Source organism: Spea bombifrons, chromosome 4 (genome assembly GCF_027358695.1).
Source record: "Spea bombifrons isolate aSpeBom1 chromosome 4, aSpeBom1.2.pri, whole genome shotgun sequence".
NCBI classification, from domain to species: Eukaryota; Metazoa; Chordata; class Amphibia; order Anura; family Pelobatidae; genus Spea; species Spea bombifrons.
Genome location: NC_071090.1, coordinates 485001 through 502422, shown reverse-complemented (window position 1 = coordinate 502422; position 17422 = coordinate 485001). Strand labels below are relative to the sequence as shown.

At 48.2% G+C, this 17422-nt stretch overlaps 1 protein-coding gene across 2 annotated transcripts in view; it reads right to left on the bottom strand.

Annotated features, from left to right (window-relative positions):
- Window positions 1-17422, bottom strand: part of PDE3A (phosphodiesterase 3A) — a 78105-nt gene that overhangs the window by 7281 nt on the left and 53402 nt on the right. Inside the window, exons 3-12 of one of the 2 annotated variants that reach the window (XM_053462910.1) lie at window positions 6176-6436; window positions 5627-5781; window positions 5302-5417; window positions 4460-4676; window positions 4273-4358; window positions 3632-3819; window positions 3189-3326; window positions 2834-2945; window positions 2569-2682; window positions 1714-1913 (exon numbers count right to left, since the gene is read on the bottom strand). In XM_053462910.1, coding sequence (XP_053318885.1) covers window positions 1714-1913; window positions 2569-2682; window positions 2834-2945; window positions 3189-3326; window positions 3632-3819; window positions 4273-4358; window positions 4460-4676; window positions 5302-5417; window positions 5627-5781; window positions 6176-6436 — 1587 coding nt within the window. The remainder of the gene's footprint in view (window positions 1-1713; window positions 1914-2568; window positions 2683-2833; window positions 2946-3188; window positions 3327-3631; window positions 3820-4272; window positions 4359-4459; window positions 4677-5301; window positions 5418-5626; window positions 5782-6175; window positions 6437-17422) is intronic. The other variant, XM_053462911.1, reaches the window with a different exon arrangement.

The following is a 17422-nucleotide window of genomic DNA, read 5'->3' as shown; positions in this document are numbered from 1 at the left end:
TTCACAGAATTCATACAGAACACATCACAGAACCCGTACACCCCTTCACAGAATTCATACAGAACAATCCGAAACACATCACAGAACCCGTACACCCCTTCACAGAATTCATACAGAACACATCACAGAACCCATACACCCCTTCACAGAATTCATACAGAACACATCACAGAACCCGTACACCCCTTCACAGAATTCATACAGAACAATCCGAAACACATCACAGAACCCGTACACCCCTTCACAGAATTCATACAGAACACATCACAGAACCCGTACACCCCTTCACAGAATTCATACAGAACACATCACAGAACCCGTACACCCCTTCACAGAATTCATACAGAACACATCACAGAACCCGTACACCCCTTCACAGAATTCATACAGAACACATCACAGAACCCGTACACCCCTTCACAGAATTCACACAGAACACATCACAGAACCCGTACACCCCTTCACAGAATTCATACAGAACACATCACAGAACCCGTACACCCCTTCACAGAATTCACACAGAACACATCACAGAACCCGTACACCCCTTCACAGAATTCATACAGAACACATCACAGAACCCGTACACCCCTTCACAGAATTCATACAGAACACATCACAGAACCCGTACACCCCTTCACAGAATTCATACAGAACAATCCGAAACACATCACAGAACCCGTACACCCCTTCACAGAATTCATACAGAACACATCACAGAACCCGTACACCCTTCACAGAATTCATACAGAACACATCACAGAACCCGTACACCCCTTCACAGAATTCATACAGAACACATCACAGAACCCATACACCCCTTCACAGAATTCATACAGAACAATCCGAAACACATCACAGAACCCGTACACCCCTTCACAGAATTCATACAGAACACATCACAGAACCCGTACACCCCTTCACAGAATTCATACAGAACACATCACAGAACCCGTACACCCCTTCACAGAATTCATACAGAACACATCACAGAACCCGTACACCCCTTCACAGAATTCATACAGAACACATCACAGAACCCGTACACCCCTTCACAGAATTCATACAGAACAATCCGAAACACATCACAGAACCCGTACACCCCTTCACAGAATTCATACAGAACACATCACAGAACCCGTACACCCCTTCACAGAATTCATACAGAACACATCACAGAACCCGTACACCCCTTCACAGAATTCATACAGAACACATCACAGAACCCGTACACCCCTTCACAGAATTCATACAGAACACATCACAGAACCCGTACACCCCTTCACAGAATTCATACAGAACACATCACAGAACCCGTACACCCCTTCACAGAATTCATACAGAACACATCACAGAACCCGTACACCCCTTCACAGAATTCATACAGAACACATCACAGAACCCGTACACCCCTTCACAGAATTCATACAGAACAATCCGAAACACATCACAGAACCCGTACACCCCTTCACAGAATTCATACAGAACACATCACAGAACCCGTACACCCCTTCACAGAATTCATACAGAACACATCACAGAACCCGTACACCCCTTCACAGAATTCATACAGAACACATCACAGAACCCGTACACCCCTTCACAGAATTCATACAGAACACATCACAGAACCCGTACACCCCTTCACAGAATTCATACAGAACCGACTGAAAAGGTCCAGAGAATTTTACAGACATGAATAAAGCGCGTTACCTGGGGCGCACTTGTCGCGACAAGAAACGCGTTTGTTCTTCCCGGATGGTCGTAGTCGTGCATCGCCGCCGCCACGTACAGTGCCATGAGCTCCAGGGACGGGATGTTCCCCGACAAACATCCGTATCTATCATCGGAAGGATTGCATGTCTTGGAGAACACGTATCCCATGTGTCCGTGAGTGATTCCGCTGTCAGAATCTGAAAATACGCAACAAAAGAGCAGCTCAAATAATAAGACTTCATAAATAAGACTTCATTTTCCTGACTGATTGTCAGTGAGTGAGCGGGGAGCCTGAGCTAAGTGATCTCCGAAATAGTTACAATCAGCCATTGTCATCTCTGGAATAAGGAGAAGCGTCCAGTGCTACATACACTGCGGATCAAAAGTTTGGGGTCACTTAGAAATGGTACAATAACTGGTCTGGTACAATAACATGAACTGGGTCAGAAATCCAGCACAGACGGGGTTAATGTTGTAAATGACTATTCTAGCTGGAAACCGATGATTTATCACTCCCATCACTCCTGTGTCCCAATGGCCCTTTAACACTCCCATCACTCCTGTGTTCGAATGGCACTTTGTGTTCGCTGATCCATGTTTAAAAGGCTAATTGATCGTTTGGAAACCCTTTTGCAATTATGTTACAGCCAGAAATTTGCTTGTTTTCCATGAAAACAGCTGAGCGAACCCCAAACTTTTGAACGGTCGTGTACCTTTTCCCGCACCCCCCACAGCGCTCGGTGCAGCACTGGGAACAATCCCCTTAAACCCAATTCAACAGATTGAGCTTCTGTAACCAAACGCATTTCATGGGGAATTAAAACCAAAAGAGTAAAACTGCTTACATATTACCTGAGTCGCTGGCAGAGCCCTGGTCGCTGACAATAGTCTGGAGTCCGGGGATGGACTGCGTGCTGAGATACCAGACAGCGTGGAGGACGTCGGTGGCGTGAATTCGGTTGTGATCTGTTCGGAATGAGACATAACACAATATTCATTGTATACAGTACATTTATTTCTAATGTTTCCGCTGAATTTATCAGATATTTAATTACACAAATTATTGCTCAGGTTAGACACCAAGCTTGTGAAATCCATGAAAAAATCCTCTACTCACAGGGGATATCTCTGTAGCCGTTTTCCAGAGCATGGAAATAATTCATGAATTCCCGTAAAGGGATTTTAAATGTTTCCAAAAGACCCATGTCTTCAAAAAGCCGGTAAGACATCTGCGGAAAAGGGCATGCGATTAGGAGGATTATTATCATTTTGGGATGATATTATAAAAACTGTGCTCAGGAGGTCCATTGGAAAATAAAGATGGCTGCCCCCATATTCCGGAAACGGATCTAATGTCTATATATTCCGCAAAACAGACAGAGCAGAAGCGGGTTAAATCCCGGGTTAAAGCACATTTTCTGGCCAGTTTAACTCGTTTTGTTCTGAGATGAATTTCCTTTGCGGCGTCTCACCTGACTAAGGATTCGGCCGCATCTTTGTCCTGTTTTTTCCACCAAGTCAAATATAGGAAAGTTCCAGTTGTTAATGTCCGCCATGAGGCCCTCCACATTCTCCATGACTAGCGGCTCTGGAGCAAGAATTGGTTTGTCCTGTAAGTGAGGGATCGTATTAAATACGATGCAAACGCCATGTAAACTTTCCTCGAGTCGCTCGGACTTCACACCCTTCCTGCACCCAGTGGGCCGCCTCTTTTCGGGGTACGCTCCCTTTTCTTGTGCCCTTAGAGCCCATATAAAATGTGTATCGATTGTTGCCCCCTAAAGGGTGTTGTCCGGCTCAGGGGCTATTAACCATGCATGGGGCATGGCAGTGTTCGCGCTTAAACCCGCCGGTAAGTGCAGTAACCTCCTGCGTCTCTATGTTAATTCTATTCCGGGTTTACGAGTTCACCCACCTCGGCTGGCGCGAGCGGCGGCAGGGCGATGGAGTCCGCTCTGTACGTTCGGCAGGTGGAGTCTTTCCGCGCCGTCTTCAGATCTTCGGCGCACCCTGCCTCGTCGTCGTTGGGCGCGATGTCGCTGCTGTCGCTGTGGTTGGTTTCGTGGGTGCTGTCGTAGTCTGACGTGGGATGTGACGGCTCATCTGGAAAAGAAAAGCGCTTTATAAGTAATAATAACATCCAGCTTATCTCTCGGATGGTGACGACACTTCTAGCCAGTTTACTTGATTGCGTTTAATTCTTCTGTGGGGAAAATGAAGATAAATTGCTGTATTGTACTTGTCGTTTTCTGTAAAATTTTCATCTTGTACAGCGCTGCGGAATCTGTCGGCGCTTTATAAACAAAGTATAATAATAATATTAATAATAATAATAAACAGGGACATATCCGGCCGGGTTAATTAACATAAAATGTATAGCTGGGTTTTATCTCATTGTTCCCATCGTTTAGATTGCCTGGGATAGAAGTTATCGCTGGCTCATGGTTTCCGAGAAGCACAGTAGCTTAACAGTTCTAAAGACAGAATGATTTGTTCATTCAGGGTGATTTATCTGAAGGGTTAATGTCTCTGGAGGTAAATAGGCGATGGGGTTACCTGTCCTGTTTTCGGGGTGCGTTACCTCCTGACTGGGCTCCGTTACCCTGTCATCTGTATTACTCTGGCTGTACGATCGTCCGCAACTGCAAAGCACAATATCTGGGTAAATTGGGGAAAATAAAAGCTATTTCCAGAAATACTGGGGGGATAATAAATAAGGAATATCCCACAGAGATAGAATTACCTGCTGCAGACGACGGGCGGCCCGGGGAACTGCTCGGGAATTTCAGGGGCGCTCTTGGTGCTGCTTAACGTCTTGTGGGGGTTCAGGCCCAACCGGCTGATGTCGCTGGGGTCTGAGAACGGAACCGGGAGGGTCTTTATGGTGGGGCTGGCGGCTGGTGTGCCGTGCACGGGCGAGTGGCAGGGGGATGTAAGGGGCGAAATATTCGGCGGGATGCCTTTCAAACATAAAATACAACGCAATGGAATCAATAATCCAAATACAAACCCGCACGTTCTTGGTAGTAAATTTATTATTAACGTTAAGACCCAAAGGTTTATTGTTCAGCCTCAAAAATGCTGCTTAAAACAGACTCAGGGCGCGCATGTGAAATTCATTACAAACCAAGGAAGGGTCCAAACGACACAAATTCCACATGCTTTACGAGCAAAAACCCCTAATTCTGAACACAGACCCCCCGTCGTCCCGCAGCCTCCGATATCCCAGCTTCAGAGAGTTTCCGGGTTCCCCATCACACCCGCTCAGCGCCCAAGTCCTAGCAATTCCTATGCCCGTTAAATGAGGCTTCCGCTCAAACAATTCTATGCAGAAGCCATGAATTCATAGAATATTAATAAAATACGACTCAACCAAACGACTTATGATTTATGATATAATATGACTTAACCAAACGATTTATGATTTATGATATAATATGACTTAAACGATTTATGATTTATGATATAATATGACTTAACCAAACGATTTATGATTTATGATATAATATGACCAAACGATTTAGAATAACGCTCCGGTGACGGACCCCGTCCTCTCAGACCCCGCAGCTCTGTTACTTTTCTTACCTTGCCTTCTTTTAGAATTCAAATGATTTGTACTCGGAGCGTACGAAGACGAGAAAGTGCGGGTTTTGGTTAAATTCCCCGAAACAGAACTGTTCCACGTGTCCGAGCTTCCGCTGCTGAGAAATGAATAAAGAAACCAACGTTAAATAATCTGAAGTTTTGCTGTTTATCAATGTACCGGGGATGGATAAACTGGATGCTCTTTATTCAGCCCCCTGGACAGAAGGTACGTGGGTTTAATGCCTTCGCGCCCTCGTGTTGTCATTATTCATCCTCCCCGGCTACAAACATAACAGCTCTTCCAAATCTCGCCGACGTCTCGGACCTGCATGACGATGTGTCCAGGGGTTTGATGCTCCCGCTGCGGTCTCGCCTCACCGGGGCCGGTTCTAGAGTTGGTAAGCCTGTGGCAGATGTTGTCGTCGTCCACGTGGATGAAACTCTTCGCAGTAATCCCGGAGGAAGACTCCTTCTTAATCGCTAAATAACACAGAAACATTAAAATCGCCATTAATGCCTAAAAATACAACGACTAAAAAAACAACATATGGGCTTTAAAACGCGCAGATAGCGGAATCAGGGTCTGCTTATTAGTTAATTATTATTCATTGATGAGAAGGATTGCAATGGAATAATAAATTACGTTTGGTGAAATTCTGATCATAGAAGAAAAAACTGCAAATATGAAAGCAATTTGTTTTCTTTATTTTTACTAATTTTTAGTTATTCTAAAACTGAGCCAAAAACAAAGGGAGATGGAATATTCATTATTTTATTCTAATTATTTTATTATTATGATATTTATTATTTTCCCAGCCGTTTGGCCGGGACGTCGGCCTCTATAGACTCCTTCTCTGGGTACCGGTAGATTTACCTTTGGTATCGTCATCTTCTCTCCCTTCTCGGACCCTTCCTCGGAGTCCGAACACGTGTAGTTCTCGTTGAAGGAGACCAGTGGGTTGACGCGGGGTTTGTGAATGGGCTGGAAGTTGAGTTGAGTGCTGAGTAGATTACTGACGGCCCGTAAGGACGTGCACACATGAGGAGGCAGCGAGGGGTCCGCCAGCAGGTCCGTTATAAGGCCGTGGGCTTCCCCCATTACAGCGATGTCTACAGTGATACTGGTTCCTGATGACTGAAGCACACAGAGCGCCAGTTACACAGCGTTACCGGGAACTACCGGAAAGAACTACCAGAAAGAGCTACAGGAAAGAACTACGGGACACAACTACGGGAAAGAACTACAGGAAAGAACTACGGGACAGAACTACGGGAAAGAACTACAGGAAAGAACTATGGGAAAGAACTACAGGAAAGAACTACGGGAAAGAACTACAGGAAAGAACTACGGGGAAAGAACTACAGGAAAGAACTACAGGAAAGAACTACGGGAAAGAACTACAAGAAAGAACTATGGGAAAGAACTAGGAGTAAGAACTACGGGAAATAACTACAGGAAAGAACTACGAGAAAGAACTACTGGAAAGAACTATGGGACAGAACTACGGGAAAGAACTAGGAGTAAGAACTACGGGGAAAGAACTACAGGAAAGAACTACGGGAAATAACTATAAGAAAGAACTACGGGAAAGAACTAGGAGTAAGAACTACGGGAAATAACTACAGGAAAGAACTACGGGAAATAACTACAGGAAAGAACTACGGGAAAGAACTATGGAAAGAACTACAGGAAAGAACTACAGGAAAGAACTATGGGGAAGAACTACGAGTTTCAGAGATACCAGTTGCCATTTACTAATAAAAATGTCACATTTTAGCAGGAGGCTCTGGGAATGCAGAAATTTACACATTATTTCATGAAAACGTAATGTCCGGAACCAGAGCGCACAAGACGTGGCCGTGGGACAGGCGGACGGACACGCAATAAACGCGTCAAAGTGCGCATTCCAATGGACTCTCTTTTAGGTTAGTTTGAGCAATTTGCACTTTATCCCAGTTATTTCTGTATTTATTTGGCACTTTCTCCAGACAGTTAATAAGACTAACATGTCCCGTAACTCCTCAGATGTAATAAATTCGGCTCTCCCAGCTGGGTCCTGTAAGCCGCAGACCAGCCAATGACCTCCAGCAGACACCGTCCTTTGGAGACGAGGGCCAGGCGGCCCCCAGCGCTCCCTTGTCATGTTGGGAGGCTCCGGGCCCCTTGACACCCGCATTCATCTGAGACACGCAGCTCCCCAGAGGTTGACATCGAGCACAATGTGCCACAATTTGTTCTACGTTCCAAAAATCACAGATCCGAGCAAAAAACAAAGAAATATTTTATCAGAATGGCGTTCATCCAAGAAGCGAATCCCCCCCCGCGAATATAAAAAACATCCCAACATCTTCCAGCAATTATTGTGCAATTTCACCCCAAAACAACCGTTATAATTAAATACAAAAGGGGATCGTTACAAACCCCAAAGAGGATCCATTACAAACCCAAACGGCATCCGTTACAAACCCAAACGGCATCCGTTACAAACCCAAACGGCATCCGTTACAAACCCAAACGGGATCCGTTACAAACCCAAAAGGGGATCGTTACAAACCCAAACGGGATCCGTTACAAACCCATAAGTAGATCCTGATCTGTCAGAGAATCGGCCGAAGCTGAGCTTCTGGATATCAGGGACGTTTCCCGAGGGCCTTTATGCCCAGCAGGGGCCTAAACATGTATGATTGGGAACCAAAAGCTAAAGTGTAACATGTTCGGGGGGCTCCTAGCAGCGGCCCCGGGGTCCCTCCTGGCTTTAGGGTCCCACCCCGGACACTTGTACCAAATGTAACAACTGGTGATGGGTTTGGGCACTCGGGGCACTTCGACCGACGGACTCCAAGGAATCGATTTTAGCCAAAAACTGTCATTTTATAAAACAGAAGCTGCAGCGTTTCGTCAACGAGCCTCGTTTCCTTTAAAATGCAGATTATTCATCCTTAGATCCCCTTTCTGGGCAGAGAAGGCGCAGCTCAGACGGATTCATCGTCTTTCATCGTTACAGAAATATCACATTTATCGAGGAACTGACAGAACAAACGATGCGTAATCGGGGGGTCAGGAATACTCAGTACGGCGGCTTTACCGTTACCTCCAACATCAGCCGTTTCATCTCATGATGTCATAACAGAGAATGCATTCGTTATTTTGTCGGGTCTGGTAAATTCCGCTCGCCGTCACAAGGTGGCGCCGTAATCCCACAGCGAGGAGTCCGGGGTAAATCGGACAGAGAACGTTTCATAAAGTGGGAACTGGATGCGACAAACGGAATTCACGTAGAAATGATTTGAGAAAAGCCATTTGTTCCATCATGAATAAAATCAAGAAAACAAAGAAATGGACAAAAAAAATTCCTGTTTAAATGAAACGATTTAATAGAAGAAACGCAGATATAACTCGCACATCGTCCGCTTTCACAGGAGAGCCAAACGTTCCGCACAATAACTTCAGATAATATTTTTAAGCAGAAATCCCAATTTTTCAGCTTTAAGTTTTGTAACGTTTGAACCGTTTCCTCGCTCTTTCCGTGGTCTGTGGCCGTGGAAAAGAAACAACAATGAAAGCGTTCAGATTCTGGCTAAACAGAGCTGAGAAGAGGGAGAGAACCGACGCTCAGAACGTTCAGACGGACGGCTCGAGACACACGGAAATAATCCCGCTCCGGAGGACTTTCATCGCAGAGAACCGACGCTCAGAACGTTCAGACGGACGGCTCGAGACACACGGAAATAATCCCGCTCCGGAGGACTTTCATCGCAGAGAACCGACGCTCAGAACGTTCAGACGGACGGCTTGAGACACACGGAAATAATCCCGCTCCGGAGGACTTTCATCGCAGAGAACCGACCCTCAGAACGTTCAGACGGACGGCTCGAGACACACGGAAATAATCCCGCTCCGGAGGACTTTCATCGCAAAGAACCGACGCTCAGAACGTTCAGACGGACGGCTCGAGACACACGGAAATAATCCCGCTCCGGAGGACTTTCATCGCAGAGAACCGACGCTCAGAATGTTCAGACGGACGGCTCGAGACACACGGAAATAATCCCGCTCCGGAGGACTTTCATCGCAGAGAACCGACCCTCAGAACGTTCAGACGGACGGCTCGAGACACACGGAAATAATCCCGCTCCGGAGGACTTTCATCGCAGAAAACCGACGCTCAGAACGTTCAGACGGACGGCTCGAGACACACGGAAATAATCCCGCTCCGGAGGACTTTCATCGCAGAGAACCGGCCCTCAGAACGTTCAGACGGACGGCTCGAGACACACGGAAATAATCCCGCTCCGGAGGACTTTCATCGCAGAGAACCGACCCTTAGAACGTTCAGACGGACGGCTCGAGACACACGGAAATAATCCCGCTCCGGAGGACTTTCATCGCAGAAAACCGACGCTCAGAACGTTCAGACGGACGGCTCGAGACACACGGAAATAATCCCGCTCCGGAGGACTTTCATCGCAGAGAACCGACGCTCAGAACGTTCAGACGGACGGCTCGAGACACACGGAAATAATCCCGCTCCGGAGGACTTTCATCGCAGAGAACCGACGCTCAGAACGTTCAGACGGACGGCTTGAGACACACGGAAATAATCCCGCTCCGGAGGACTTTCATCGCAAAGAACCGACGCTCAGAACGTTCAGACGGACGGCTCGAGACACACGGAAATAATCCCGCTCCGGAGGACTTTCATCGCAGAGAACCGACGCTCAGAATGTTCAGACGGACGGCTCGAGACACACGGAAATAATCCCGCTCCGGAGGACTTTCATCGCAGAGAACCGACCCTCAGAACGTTCAGACGGACGGCTCGAGACACACGGAAATAATCCCGCTCCGGAGGACTTTCATCGCAGAAAACCGACGCTCAGAACGTTCAGACGGACGGCTCGAGACACACGGAAATAATCCCGCTCCGGAGGACTTTCATCGCAGAAAACCGACGCTCAGAACGTTCAGACGGACGGCTCGAGACACACGGAAATAATCCCGCTCCGGAGGACTTTCATCGCAGAGAACCGGCCCTCAGAACGTTCAGACGGACGGCTCGAGACACACGGAAATAATCCCGCTCCGGAGGACTTTCATCGCAGAGAACCGACCCTTAGAACGTTCAGACGGACGGCTCGAGACACACGGAAATAATCCCGCTCCGGAGGACTTTCATCGCAGAAAACCGACGCTCAGAACGTTCAGACGGACGGCTCGAGACACACGGAAATAATCCCGCTCCGGAGGACTTTCATCGCAGAGAACCGACGCTCAGAACGTTCAGACGGACGGCTCGAGACACACGGAAATAATCCCGCTCCGGAGGACTTTCATCGCAGAGAACCGACGCTCCTCTCGGGGCTTTCCTGACGTCAATGATTGGGTTGGATGCGGAGGAAAGGAGTGAAGTTTGTTAACGAAATGGATTTTTTTATGAAAAAGAAATGGTGGGAAGGCCGGTTGGCATCGAGGAAACAAGGGTTAAAAACTAAAAATAAATAAAAAATATTAGAATTTACCACGAAATACTGAAAATCGCAACCAGGAAAAACAAATTTAGAAAAATAAACTATTTGGCGAGAATGTTTTGTATTTTTCCAAAATGCGATTGAATCTAGTTGTAAAAAGACATAATGCCAGCGATATGCGAAGAATAAAGCGAGGGGCGGGGAGAGGCGGCGGAGCGACTGACGGGACCCTCACTGAAACTATTTACAATATGGCGGCCGCCGGCAGGGGTAACGCTCCTGTCCCGTGTAACACGCCAGTGATGGGAAATATGTGACGCCAATACCATTGTATCATTGGCGGTGACTCCATTAACTGCGTGTGTGCCGGGGCTCGGCCGCGTTCTGCTCTCCTCTCGGGCCCCAGAGCACGATTAAAATGTAATTGACCCTTTTGGCCTCCCGCATAACTTTACAGACTGCTCATGGCTTCTTTTGGAAGAAATATGCGTTACTGAGCCACAAGCTGACCAAACGATCAGACTCCGGCATGGGAAATTGTCAAACAAGGATACGTGGAGCTCGCGACACACAATCTCCCATGTAGAGCGGGGCTCTCATTATATGACGCTCCCAACGCTCGTTTCCTCATTCCGGCGAGGACATTTTTATTTCACTCGGTGTCTTATAGATCAATTTATGTGTTTGCCGAGGTCGCGGAGTAAACAAGTACAAAGATTAGCCAGCCATAAATCCACCCAACAAGCGCCATGTGTCAGGTTTTGCCCCATTCCCAGGGAGAAGGTGAGACAAACAAGGACATGGTGTCAGATGATGTCATAATGTAACAAGTAAAGAAGTTCGGTATCACTGCTGGAACCAAAACATCAGATACAATGTGACGGGAGGATGGGGCAGTTATAATACCAGCACAGGGGTGGCACGGGGCACAATACTACCCCAGCGAGTATCCGGCTTCTCTCTTCTGCAGGGTTTATTCATTAAGGAGGTTCACTCCAGGCTCTGGGTAAAGATTTTGCCCCACGGGGTCAGCTCATTGCCGCCATCTTAGCAGACATTGGATGTTTCCGATTGATTGTGCGACGGGCGGCTGGCGAGCGATAATAACGCAATCATCTGCAGGATTTATTCACGGCTCCAAGAAAAACCCGGGCCCCGGAGACTTTACCGGGTCTAACAAAAACCTTTACATACGATTCAGTAAGTGGGGAGTGATTACCCGACGCGCCTCGCAGCCGCACGCCTTCTCTCCATGACATTCTCCCCACGCGCCGGTATCAGCGATTTACGCTGTTGGCAGATCTGATGTCGTTCCGCTTTTAAAGGAATCGTATAGATTTGGCTTCTTTTTCCGCTGAATAAACAGAACAATGATTTTGAAATCATAAAAATGTATTGGAAGCAGCAGATTTATGTTTATAAAACCAATATCAAGGCGACGAAAAAAAACCAGCACATCTTTCAAAGTTTTAAAATTCGGGAGAACTGACCCCAAAACTTTGTTTCCTTTTTTAAGCTCAGCGTGAAAACCTCCGATCGCAATTCTCACACCGCGTTCCCTCAATAAAGGTTTTTTTTTTATTCTTTCGGTTAAATGTTCATATTAATAAAAAATCCCCCAAAACACTTAAAAGGAATCCATATCCCCGTCTCTCAGACCCCCAGACCCTCGCCCCCCGGGGCGGCTGAAATATTATTATTTAGTATTAATCTCTGCGTAGAAGTCAGGAAAGAGGAGGAAGATAAATCACGCTCCGCGCCGGCCTTAACTGGAAATGTTTTAAAACAAAAGAGACATTTCAGAACGACAGCACCGAGAGCGCGTAGTATAAATATAGCACCAACGTACGCCATGGAGATCTACCCCTTACTGAGGCACCAGCCCCTCTCACAGGCGATAGACGCAGTTTGCCCCAACGCGTGCAGCCTGTGGGCTCCTGGGGGTCTGTCTGCAGGGTGCGGACGCGGTTATTTCGGTCTCTGAGGTTCAGTGCCTCTTCCGCTTTAATCTGTAATATTTTACTTAATATCAGCGCTGCAGCTTCCGCCTGAATCGCAGGGGCAGCCAATGGGGTGCGAGCCATACAGCCTTTAATGGTGTGAGGGAGAGTCACTGGATGCGTCGGGTCGAGCTGGAACGTATGGTCTCTAACAGCGCTGGGGGGGGGGCTGGGACTTATTTGCCCCTGAGCTCTGAGGACTTGCTGCTCATACAAAGATATTATATATTAAACACATTCGAATGAGGGCATGGAATGCATGCGCAGTGCTGCACCCTGGAACACACTGCAGTGCATAGCGACATGCTGGAACACACTGCTTCATGGTGGAACACACATTGCGGCACATTACGGCATGCTGGAACACACTGCGACACATTACGGCATGCTGGAACACACTGCGGCACGCTGGAACACATAGCGGCACATTACGGCATGCTGGAACACACTGCGGCATGCTGGAACACACTGTGGCACATTACGGCATGCTGGAACACACTGTGGCACATTACGGCACACTGGAACACACTGCGGCACGCTGGAACACACTGCGGTACGCTGGAACACAATGCGGCACGCTGGAACACACTGCGGCACGCTGGAAAACACTGCGGTACGCTGGAACACACTGCGGTACGCTGGAACACACTGCGGCACGCTGGAACACACTGCGGCATGCTGGAACACACAGTGGCATGCTGGAACACACTGCGGCACGCTGGAACACACTGCGGCACGCTGGAACACACTTCGGCACATTACGGCATGCTGGAACACACAGCGGCACATTAAGGCATGCTGGAACACACTGCGGCACATTACGGCATGCTGGAACACGCTGTCCTGGGATAACAACCTCAGCGCCAGACAAAGGCTTCCAGTTATCAGTGAGGACAAAATGCATTCAAATTCGGACCCCAAACCGGTCGGTTGTCACACAGACAGAACCTGACGAGTAATCGGCCCCTGAGCGGTGACTCTTCGCACGCTGAGCGTATAACTGATAATATGAGAATGGCTGGTCTGTCGCGCCGCGTCTGGAGACAGTTACTCGCCTCTCGATTCACACATTTGCCGCCACGTCCAGAGGCAAGCGGGTGGGTTTCTCTGGGGTACAGAAACCCCTCCATCCTGTTTAAAGGGTTAAAAGCGCAGAAAGCCCTGTCTGAACAGGGAAGCCGAGACCACTTCTGGGAATGTAAATGAAGGGGCCACGTGGCCACCGTAATCAAAGGCTCCTGTCTCTTGTGAGGCATTGAAACGCCATCTGGCATGTTCACTGACGTCAGCAGACGCACAAAAACAACAGAAAAAAGTTGCACATTTTGCTCGGGGACAAAAAAGTCTTTTGTGGGAAGGAGCTCAGCGCTCCCGTCAGCGAAGGTCTCCTCTCGGGGCCAAGACATGGCCACTTTCCTCTGCAGGAGTCGCTCCAAGGTACGATTCCTTCCCCCCGGCCCTCGCAGCTCCACGAACATCGCGCAGGTTACGTCTTCAATCCTCCCGGCGGCCTCAGGCGCTAAATATCCCTCCGTATATCGGCAGCGGCCCCCGCAACGCCTCAAAATATCTGAGAGAAAACACTTTCCGGGCAAAACCCAAACAGAATCTCATTTGTGATTTAATTAGTGAATTGAATTAAAAAGGGTAATGTTTTGGGTACGGGGGGTGGTTGGGGGGGCAGCTTCCCCCGGGTCTGAATTTTCATATCTCAGATTAAAAACGATAGAATTTAAAGAGAAATGAACTATTTGTTAACATTAAAAGGAACGCTCCTGTCTGGAAGGTATATAGACATTACTGGTCAGAGACCGATACTTTCAGAACTCGTTCGTAATTTGAAGGAGGGACCGCTGAGGTCTTGAAAGCTGATGTCATTCTCCATCTTACTCCATGAACATTATCCCAGACCCTCGGGATGCAGTACGGAGTGCTTTACGGCGTGTTATATGCCGCTGCCGGGGCTGGAGGCTTCTGGTGCCCTTTTGCGCTCGCGTACGTTATATTTTTGTATATGGCCGGCGCGTCTTTGGTTTAAGTTGCGTTAAAGCGGCGCATGCACAGCACTGACTTCTTGATATTTCGGATTGTCGATTCTGGGGGCAGAGGCGGGTCCCCCAGCCCCGGAGGGGTTCATTTCTCTCATGTTTTGAACATGTTTCTCCCCGGAGTGTTACCGTTAACCCTTTACCAACCACAACACATCAACTGCCATTAAGCCCTTTCCATTACTATCAGGAAAATGCTGAATACCATTAACACTTTCCTAACCGCTGGGCATGTCGAGCACCATTAACCCCATACTAGTTACACCACGCACCAAACGTTAAAACGTCGTATAGGAAGATGTTATATGATTTCTGAAAAGTGGAGAAAAAACTCCGGAACTTTCCGCTTTCCTTACAATAAAACTCAATAAAAATGTCTAATAGACTAAAGCTGGAAATATAGAATTCGGTGCTCGGCGGAGGTCACGTAAAGAGACCGCTGGCAGAAAGAAATGTCTCCGATTTACTACTAATTATAATATACAGATTATTCAGCAAGCAGCGTAAAAAAATATCAAAAACTAGTCATTTGTATGCAAAATAATCAATAAATAAGCGTGCAGCTGGAACAGGATTCAGTAAATAGGGCTCAGGATCCACCTGCTCCCCGACACATGTTAACAAGAAGAGTCATCCGCCGGCGTTCGCTCCTCTATCGGGATTTCATTCATTCACTCCGGATGACCTCACAATGAGACCTCTGTGACGGCTCCATAACGCCAATCCAAGGAGAACGGTCTGGGATGGAGAGCCTAACGCTGGCCTCCGAGCCCCCGGAACGCACTGGGTTAACTCCACTCCCAAGCAGATCTCTGTTTGTAATTTGGAGGAAATGCGCCCAGAGATTAACGTTCATTCATCTCCCGGGAAGATTGCTTTAGAATAATTCTTCTTTTAACCGTCCAAAGCAATCTTTAAATCCGCAATTAACGACCGGTCCCCGGTTGGCGGAGATTTGGGAGCCTCAATTAGGTCCTTAATTTGCTCCGTCGGAGATTAAGGGGTTTGCGAGAAATGACTGAGAACAGAAATCCACCAACCAGAAGGCACATTCAGAAAACGGCGCGATGACCTTAAGTACCGCATCCCCCCGTTCCCAGATCGTCGCGCAATTCTCTCACTACGTCTTATAAGGGGGCATCTATCGGCAGCAAAGTGTCACGCCGACAGCACGTTGCATTGTTTGCACGTATCGCAAACCAACGTCCCCCTTTAAACATACGCAGGGGCAAAAAAAGCAGGGGTAACTCCCGTCGCCCCGGTCCAGGCATTTGGTGGAATATTAATACAAAGCGGGCATTGTTAGAAGGACATACGCGAGGAGTGCTTCCTCATACCTGATACAATCATTAACACAGCGATAGTCTAATTCCCATCGTGGGCACCGTGATCTGTGATCCGAGTGACGCGGGGGCAGGAGCGCAGGGTATAAAGATTAATTACCCCTAGAAATCATAGTCATCTTAAATCAGAAAATAGTAATAAACTTCCAATGAAATATAAAGTGTTGCTGGGACCGAGCCTTTCCCCCATACAGGGCTGATGGGCACCTCTCCCACACATGCACATAATCGCCCCCTAAATAAAATGGTGCTGAGGGGGCTCTATACGGGGCCAGCCCCCCTCCTGGCAGCGCCCCCCCCCGGCAGCCGGTGAATGGTAATTGCCTAAGAAACGGATTCTGTTGAAGTGGCCGAAGCTGCTGGGTGCACGCGCCGGTCTCGTGTCCGCCTCGACTTATCTTTTTCCACATTCAGTCTTATTAATTCCTTGTACACATTGGCAGATAAGGCTGCGGCGATACGATTACAGAGCACGTTCTGTCAATAGCGGCCGTCGTATTACCACCTGTCGGGCGCTGGAGCATCTTCTAAATACCGAGCGGCTTTACGGGGTCCGCAAAACGGCAAATGTGTTCATAAAACACAAAGAACGCACATTGCGTTTGATGCAGCAATCAGCGGTGACAGCTCGCACGCGGGATGCACTTCGCACGCGTTCACCAGGCTCACAAGCGGGATAAAGTTTGCACGTTCACCAGGCTTGTACGTGGGATGCACTTCGCACGCGGGATGTAGTTTGCACACATTCACCAGGCTCGTAGGCGAGATGCAGTTCGCACGTGGGATGTAGTTTGCACACATTCACCAGGCTCGCACACGGGATGCAGTTTGCACACGGGATGCAGTTTGCACACGTTCACGAGGCTCGCACACGGGATGCAGTTCGCACGCGGGATGCAGTTTGCACACGGGATGCAGTTCGCACACGTTCACCAGGCTCGCACGGGTTCACCAGGCTCGCACACACAATTCCTCCTGATGGATAAAGGCTCGTTGTGAGCCGAGTAATAAAAAGAACGGCACCTCTTCAGAAAACGGGAACGTCTCCCTTCTCCGCTTCGCCCGGCGCAGGTTCCTCCAACTCATTCCGGCTTCCTCCGGGACGAGACTCTCATGATCGGCGGCCACCAGTCTTTCGCCGAGTGCATCACCTCGTGCGCATGGAGTCCGCGGAGAGCACAGGAAGCGTTTAATCTTAAACTAACAGTTGCTTAGGAACCGGAGGGTAAAGTGCAGCTTCTCGTACGGAGGGAACGGCTCC